The sequence below is a fragment of the Priapulus caudatus genome, unplaced genomic scaffold, assembly GCF_000485595.1.
Source record: "Priapulus caudatus unplaced genomic scaffold, Priapulus_caudatus-5.0.1 Scaffold322, whole genome shotgun sequence".
Taxonomy (NCBI): domain Eukaryota; kingdom Metazoa; phylum Priapulida; class Priapulimorpha; order Priapulimorphida; family Priapulidae; genus Priapulus; species Priapulus caudatus.
In genome coordinates, this window is record NW_014577383.1 from 67,682 (window position 1) to 76,360 (window position 8,679).

General features: G+C 39.3%; 2 protein-coding genes and 1 long non-coding RNA gene across 4 annotated transcripts in view; 2 read left to right on the top strand and 1 right to left on the bottom strand.

Moving 5' to 3' along the window:
* Positions 1-252: 252 nt before the first annotated feature.
* On the top strand, positions 253-3,227 carry LOC106809009 (glucoside xylosyltransferase 1-like). 2 transcript variants are annotated; one of them, XM_014811948.1, is made up of 7 exons: positions 253-518; positions 1,040-1,214; positions 1,368-1,496; positions 1,674-1,866; positions 2,057-2,206; positions 2,389-2,561; positions 2,886-3,227. In XM_014811948.1, exons 1-7 carry the CDS (start codon positions 346-348, stop codon positions 3,045-3,047), a joined length of 1,155 nt encoding a protein of 384 aa, XP_014667434.1. In that variant the 5' UTR covers positions 253-345; the 3' UTR covers positions 3,048-3,227. The 2 variants fall into 2 exon arrangements, with proteins under 2 accessions (XP_014667434.1, XP_014667435.1); XM_014811949.1 differs by lacking the exon at positions 1,368-1,496.
* Positions 3,228-5,605: 2,378 nt separating this feature from the next.
* LOC106809022 lies at positions 5,606-6,983 on the bottom strand. Its single transcript, XR_001393835.1, has 2 exons — positions 6,789-6,983; positions 5,606-6,051 (listed from the first exon to the last, which is right to left on the bottom strand). It is a non-coding gene; the product is annotated as an uncharacterized LOC106809022 (long non-coding RNA).
* Positions 6,984-7,216: 233 nt separating this feature from the next.
* The window catches only part of LOC106809021 (lysosomal-associated transmembrane protein 4A-like), a 6,888-nt gene continuing 5,425 nt past the window's right edge, over positions 7,217-8,679 (top strand). Inside the window, exon 1 of the mRNA XM_014811967.1 lies at positions 7,217-7,412. Within this exon, the coding sequence (XP_014667453.1) occupies positions 7,296-7,412 (117 nt within the window). The 5' untranslated portion in view covers positions 7,217-7,295. The remainder of the gene's footprint in view (positions 7,413-8,679) is intronic.

Here is an 8,679-nt window from a genome sequence, read left to right on the forward strand (position 1 = left end):
CAAACAATATAGTAAAATAGGAAGTATAATGCAGCAATTTAACCATAAAATGTGAAAAGAATTACTTATATTTTGTGAAAAATTGGAAATATTATTTTTATTTTTTACTATTTACGGTGACGTAATCACTTTAACCCTAACCCTAAGCCGATAGGTGGGACCGAGTACCCGTCTAGCAGTTTGCAATGTTAGCGGCCACATGACGTGACGTCACCACCTACCCTGCCACCTATCGGCTATTTACATGAAAACCTACCTCCAGCTCCGACAGAAAGTTTGTTGTTGTAATCAAATCAGCTGTCTAAGTTCTTTACATTATATTTATACTATGACATAGAGGTAACAATGAAGTTTGGGTTGAGGTTAGCCGTAGCAGCAATCAGTGCAATATGCGTAGTTTTTATAATGTCTATGACGAAAGAGACTGGAACACGACAGCTACGGCAATTACTGGGACGAGTTTCTCGGCATGCCATCTCAAATAACTCGATATTCTTGTCCCACAACCACATGAACAGGTACGGTTTGGTATTCTAAACTTTTTAAGAAATCGTCATACTTTGAAAGACCGAGTGTAAATATACAGTAAAGTAAACAAAGTGATTATGACTGAGTACAGTGTCACTGTCAGTGAAGCAAGTTATTATTTATTTTTATTTTCTATTTTATTTATTATCTATCATACCAAGTATACCATGTAATATTTTAAAAACCCTATTGTCAGTATTGACTTTCAGTTGTATTACCCTGAACTCTACATGTACCCAATTTACAGCCTTGAACTCTCTAGCACCTATGTGTGCTCTAGTATACCTAGGTTGAGAACACCTCTAATGGCTTTATTTTGACACACTTGCCGCTTAGCCCTTATGCGCTTTGTGAGACTGCTGTACCATATACTGCGGTCATGGTGCCTATTATATCACGTTGAAATTTCTGATTGTTGATAGATGGTGCTCGCACAAGTTGTCTGGCCGGTTAGGATTCGGGCCAATGCTGTTGGCTGTGATTACACTGATAAATGGTATTTTACCTTCAGTCGCGTTGTGAGAGTGAACTCGGATGATGTCATACATCTGGCGTTTGTCGTCTGTGGTAAGGATCGTGTGGAAGAGTCACTTGTCATGGTAAAGTCAGCAGTGCTTTTCACAAGAGCTCCTCTTTCCCTCCATGTGATCACTGACCCAGAACTGATCGCCACCTTTAACACTGAGGTAAGAAACCACATACACTTTGAACAGTGTTGCAAATTACGGAAGACGACACGCACGCATTCATCCTCCGTCATTTCTGTTGAAGTGTGCATAGCCTTTACTCATTTTCTGTTACTATTCTGAGATGTACTGAATTTCGTTTTTCTTCGCCAGCTTGAAAAGTGGAAATCAGACAGTGGGAGATTTCAGTACAATGTCAGTAAAGTATCATTTCCAGCAGATAGAGGGAGCCAGTGGCGAAGTTTGTTCAAGTTGTGTGCCGCGCAGAGACTATTCCTGCCTGTAAGTATGCGTAATCCATCAAGCAGACACTTTTGAGTTTAGCTTTGCGAGTGCCTGTCAAAGTATTCATTGGAAGTAAAGTTTAAATTGAAAGATATATAGTAACATCATCACATACTAGCCTTTTGCTATTAATGACAGGTTTCCATCACTGCGGCACTTGTTTTGTAATTGCAGGAGATGCTGGCGGAAGTCGATGCTATCCTCTACGTTGACACAGACACTTTGTTTCTCCGTCCAATTGATGATCTCTGGAATTTCTTTAATCTAATGAATTCTAGCCAGATGGCAGCACTTACTCAGGAGCAAGAGGATGCTGGTATTGGCTGGTACAACCGATTCGCGCGGCATCCGTATTATGGCAAGCTAGGTGTGCACTGTGTTCTGAGATGCTACTTGTTTCTTTTCTCTAGTGAATTACTACTACCTGTTCATCAGTGATATATCATAGATGTACATAGCTAATTATTATTATTTAACTAGTTTGGTTTTTCCTTCTATCTTCATGTCAATTCTCAAGCACTGATGTTAAAAACACAAGTAATGCTGCTTTTTTGCAGGTGTTAATTCAGGTGTGATGCTCATGAACTTAACACAGATGCGACAGTTCGGTTGGACGAGGAAAATCACTCAGTACTATTTCAAGTACAGACACAACATTACCTGGGGTGATCAAGACCTCATCAATATCCTATTCAGCTTCTATCCAGGTAGCAAGTTGAATGCACTTTACCTTATATTAACGGCTAGCCATCTGTAAGTCGCATTTCAACGTAGAATGAATCCCGAGATAAAATTGTGAGATATTTTAAAAAGCTGTGCAGGTTAGGTAGTCGTTAGGGTGTTATGTACATAATTAGTAGTGACCTCAAGGCATTTTTATTGGCTGCAGAAAAGCTGTACGTGTATCCGTGCGAATGGAACTTTCGCTCGGATCACTGTGTGTACCGCATGGTGTGCCAGTCAGCCCAAGATAGAGGCGCCTCCGTCGTCCATGGTGTCCGCAGCGCATTCCACTTGGAAAAACATATGGTATTCAAAACTGTATACCAGGCAATGCTCCAGGTTAGTCTAAGAACTTTGTATCGCATTTTTACAAGCTATGTGTTGATGAACTGTGAGTGTCACCTTGCTTAACTTGTTACAATTGTTGTTAGTAATTGTTTGCTATTGTTATACGTGTTCTATCTTATAATTTCCAGGTAAGTCCTACCTCTTTACATCTTTAATAAGGTGACAGTTTTGGGAAACAATCTGTTGTCTTTGTCAGTGTGTAATGTCATTGGTTTGAACTCATCACCAGATGGCAGTAGGTGATCAATTCTGCAATATGTGTAATGCATGGCACTTTCTGGTACGTTTCCAAATGCAGTTTGCTTTCTTCTTCAGTATAAGTTTGGAGATGACCTTGAGAGGAGCTTGCTGGACCCGATTGAGAGAAATCTTAGTAGGCTGGCGAATACCAACTGTGGTAAGGTGAGGCATGTGTTCACACAGAGGCTGAACGAAACCATACGGCAGTCGAGAGCTTCCAAGTACCCTGGCAGCTAGTGACAGCTGTGTGACAGTAGTGCACTAGTCATCAAGGGAATCATGGAGGACTACACCCTGCCTTTCTTACCTAATGAATGCTGCTACTTTCATGGGATTTCATTGACCCCAGGGTTCTCCAAGCTTTTTCATTATAGCATGGCGGATGCTGCCTTTACGGTCCTAGTTGCAAATCGCCGAAGGCTATAAGGGGGTCCGGGGGCTATGATATTTAGCATGGCGGCTATGATATTTAGAGTGGCGGGTGCATTTTAGGATGGCGGGGCTCGACGATAGCCTGGCGGGCCGCCAGGCTATAAGTGCTCTTGGAGAACCCTGGACCCATCTGCCTGGAGCGAATGACAGGTAGATCTAGCTAATCAACATGGTGATTGTAGCATTCTGAAAACGCTGGCATGTAAGCATGAAACTCAGTTAAAAACTGGTCTAGGATGACGGACGTACCAGCAATATTCAAGGGAATGTGCTTAATGCTCAGATGGATAAGTCCATTCAGGAGGTTTATCGATCACACGTTGATAGTGTGAAGAGAGTTCAAAGACATATGAAGGTTTTAAGTAAGGTCCAGCTCTCAAGTTAAGACATACATTGGGTGTGTTGCAAACTTTGCTTGTGCAGTTATTAACGACAATCACAAAATAAACAATCGCTGATCGTAGCCTTTTCCTCTCCAGCAATAATAGTATGAATCAGACTACCTTTGTATCGGCTAGTTTACTTGAACAGTGATTTATATATGTATGCAGTGTTGTAGTATTTATTATTTGAGAAGTTCATTCCCTGCTTATATGGCACAGAGTTTCTGGCTATGACTCGTTCCTCCGTGGGGTTGGAGCAGAATTGGTTGTAATTTTATAGCAGGGTTTTTGAGCAGAGATATGGTTTGAATGGATGGAAATGTTCAAGAATATCGCTCTTGAGAATGCAGGGATAGGAAAGGGTTAATGCACACCTGAAGAATGACAGAAGTCCCATTTTTGAATCAGAATATGGGATTCACGTACTGTCATTATAATGTGAACAATATGTAAAATATAATAAATTATTTTTAACTTCTTTTATAATTTCATAGCTATGTAAATACAGAACAATCTCCTGATTGTATATGGGACCAAAACCTCAGTTCTAGCACCCCTGACTCTTAACCTATTAGTCTGGTTCTACTGGTCATCATCTTCATCACTGTGCTCGTTATCGTCATTAAGATTATGGTTGTTGGCATCATCCTTGTCATTCTTGTCACTGCTGCTGGTGCATGGGCTGCTGCAGGTTACAACGAATAAAAAATGTCGGTTTATTTAGTGGTGCTAATAACTAATAAAATATAGTGGGCAAGATAAACACAGTAAACACCAATTTGTAGTTGTATAATCAAATAATTCAAATGACTAATAGCAATACAGTTGTTATCGTCGGTAGTGATTGGAGTATAACAAATCATTTGTCACGTAAATCTTGGTTCCAATTAAGTCTATATGACGTCTATTAGTCCGTAGTGATAATTGTAATATAAATTAATACACTATGGTTTTTTAAATGAATGAATATATATTTACAATATTTAAAATAGAAAGTGTACTGAACATATATCGACCAATCCTGTCACACACCCGATGTGTTAGACCTTTAATAACATATATATTATATTATATTATATAACATGTTATATTAAATATTAATTAATTCACTATTGAATTAGTACATATATCTTTGTGTAGTGTGGTGTCTGTAACAGATATTTTTTAGGCATTAATAAAGAATATCTACCCGTTTAGGTGATGTCATATGTGAGGCTGCATGGCTGAAATATTCAAGGGACTTTATACATAATCCCATCGATTGTAAATAGGTTAGCTACAAATATAAGATAAAATGTTGTTAATTCTCAGTGTCATCAAGATGTTCATGTATGTTGTCCCATGTGTATTTATCTAATTGTAATATATATAGGTGGTAAAGGATCTGGTTAGATTTACTATTTACTACCCCATTCACAATGTCATGTCACAGAAGTCATAATCTATGGAGTCGAATCTGGTGAATCAAATGCTTAGTTTGTGTGCTTAGGGTTAGGTTATTGTATCTTGTTTATTTTTGTTAAAGCTCATATGATATACAGCATACCCTCCATATAAATATAGGAAATTAAACATTTTTTACTCATTGAAAATGTATGTTTTTTATATTATGATTTATATTGAACAGCAAGTCTGCAGTCCCATCTAGAAGCTTGTTGACAATAACGCACATGTTGTATTTAACAAAGCCAGATCACATGCATTATTCATGGTGGTGGTCTAAACCATTTTACTGTGACCATTGACAAGGGTGTTGATTGTTAAAGCTTGTGTCCAGTTACTTCTAAGTGGCCTGAAATCCTACTGAATTCAGATTGATCCGATTGACTGATGATTTGTAGTGAATGTATATTGCCACTCAGGTGCATACTAACTTCATCCATGGAAAGTTTGATGTAATCCCAAAATGAACGAATCGGTAGTAGAAGCTGTAGACTAGAAGAACTGTGACATAATAAACTTCTACAAAAGAGTACAATAGATTCTTTATACACATGTATATTTTATTACACTAAACAAACGGAAACACGTATATCAATTGCTACAGTTACACTGTAAGGACCAATGATTACCAAGAGGTTGGTGTTTACTGAGCGGCAGACAAACACACCCACTGGGCTGCACATAATCAGGCATTTGAAGACCAGATCTTTATCATAATCTAGACAATGTCATTTAAAAAATTTAGGGTCCTCCCAGTTTTCCGGGACCTGTATGAACCCTGTTCGTATCACTGTAGGACTATCGTTCATTGTGCTGTCCATCAGTTTTGGCTCATATTTCCGTTCCTAGGTCAATCCGTGTAGAGCCACCTGTAGTACATCTGCTGCCCTCTGTAGTCCATATTTACAAATTCATCATGTTGTCTTGCCTCTGTGTTCTTCATTTACCCGTTCATCCACTCAGCTGTTCTATGATCCATGGTGCTAGAAGACACGATAAAAATACTTATTTATCCAATACGACTGTAACATTAATATGGCATTTAATTGATCACCAATACATTATCAAAACATTTATGCAGTTCCACTCAACATCATTCAGCAAAGGCAGATTTATTTCTGCATTTTCCAGTCAATTAGAGTAGTCTATATTAGTATTATTACTACTAGTACTTATGACTATAGTATTAGTAATAGTTTATACATATGAGTAGTGGCTAGTGAGTAGTTATCGTATCGAAGATACGATCAAGAAGATTGCGTTTGGCGCAGTAACGTTGTCGTGCACGACTTGGTTCGATCTCTGGGAACCTCAACAGGGTCGGGCTTCTCGGGGCGGCCAGCGACTGACGTACATTGACCTACTCAGACGCGATACTGGCCTGCAGTCAGCCGATGAAATTCGGTTAATTATGCTGCACAGACCATCCTGGCATGCCATCACCATTCTTCCTAAGGAGACTCGACCTGATTGATTGATTGAGTAGTGTATCACTGACGCAGAGGGGGTCGTTGTCGTATCAGGTACTACAGATATATACCCGAGGTAGTTTTAGGTTGCTTAGTATAGTAAATGTTTATATTTTTATATGAGGTATGTTTAGGGTTAGGGCTAGGGTACACTTTGTGTATACATATATGTAGTACCTGATTATGATAACGACCCCTTGAGCATCACTGACACTGACAGTGTCAGTGACATTGAGTAAGTATCAAATCACCTGCTCTAACAACTGCTACAACCAAGACAAACTGCTGTATGCTTGATAGCACCTGGCGTTTCGCCTCCTTCTTTTCCGCTTCAGGATCCGCCTTAGCACCTTTAGGCTCTAATCGCATCATCCTGACAACGAAGAAGTCTTAATGAGAACGAATCGAAGTAACTGATCAAACTTGAGCAATGTGCGTTGAGGTCAAAGTTCAAAATGCGAGAGTTGCGCCCCTAGCGGGTGACGTAATAAAATAGTGCAATAGCACATAATTAATTACGCCTAGTTTTACAAATATTTTATATTTTCCGCGCTATAAACAAAAACATTGTGCACCGTACCAAAATAATGGCAAAATAGGACCCCTTACTGACTTTCTCACTACATATGGAATATATTTATTAGTAGCGCATTTGGACATGACGTCATACAAACAACAAGTTGAACTACTTTTATATACCAGCGGAAGACATTTCGTCAGTGTTTATTTGTAAACGTTGTTTTCATGTGAAATTAACCATGAGAATTAATCTAAAAGGGGCCAATCGGCTGCACCTGGAGAACAGCAGAGCGTACAGATGTTGCTGCTGTTGTCATGTCCGCACTGGAACCATTTTTCTAGGAATATGGCATATGGTATTTTTTCAGACTGTTTTCACTGACTAACTTCCCTTTTCCTACTCGGCTACTGTACAGTGTACTGACTACTGACTACTGTCACAGTGTCAGTGGCAGTACTGACCACTATTTATAATAATTTATAGTGGCTAGTGAATTGTGACAGTATTAACGTCTATCCTGCCTCAGTGACCATTCTGTATATAATAACTAGTACTACTACTAGTACTAGTAGTACTAGTAGTAGTAGTAGTAGTAGTATAGTGGATGGCTATCTAACTAACTGGTAATACTAGTATTAGTAATACTAATAGTGCTCTATAATATGGGTCTATGTCCCCCAGGGTACTGCCGGAACGTACCCTGGTCACTATGTGATATGGTTAGGGTTAGGGAGTAGGCGTAGGCGACTCCCTAGACTCGTTAGTGGAGTAGGCGAGGTACAGTCCGGCATATTAGATAGTACCAGGGTACGTTCCGGCAGTACTCCGGGGTACATAGACCCTCTCAGCGGTAATAGTGGTATCATGACATTACGTCATTAGCTAACAACTGTCGGCTCCAATACTTTTAGAGCTCTGGACCAGAGACGTATTGGATGTTATTACGTCTGACTCTCAGCTTGGCTTAGCTCTTCCTGGTGTAGCCCCAGGAGCGAAGGTGCTACACCAGCAGAGCTAAACCCAGCCAGGCAGTAACATGAAATCCATATAACACTGTACCAGAGCAACTAACAAAATTGAGGTGTTGAGTTCGGTCAAAAGATCATATAAAACAAAGCTTCTTCATGCTACACAATCATTTCGTAGACTCCCAGCTTGAGTATTGTATAAACATTCTCATTTCACTTTTAGAAATTATATAAACACCTTAGAAAGAGCCCAAAGGACTGTGACCAAGCTAGTTCACTTCATCAGAAACCTTGACTATAACACAAGATTGGACATGCTAGGTCTATATTCATTGGAACAGAGGAGAGTGAGATGGGGATCTAATTGAAGTGTACAAAATTCTGACAAGCAACAGGGGTAGAAATAAGGAGAAAAAAGAGATGATCCATAAGACCATCTAGTTTGAAATTTAGATGGTCCTCCTAAATTTCAAATTGTTCTCTAAAAGTAATGCGGCGTGGAAGCGTAAGAAAGAGATTTTACATGGTGATAACATGGTTTAATTATTTACCTACAATGAATGTATCAAACGATACAGTAATTGTTTATTGTAAATGGGACCAAAATATGCAATGGTCCATCGGACTATTGACTTTGAAAATCTGATGGTCCTC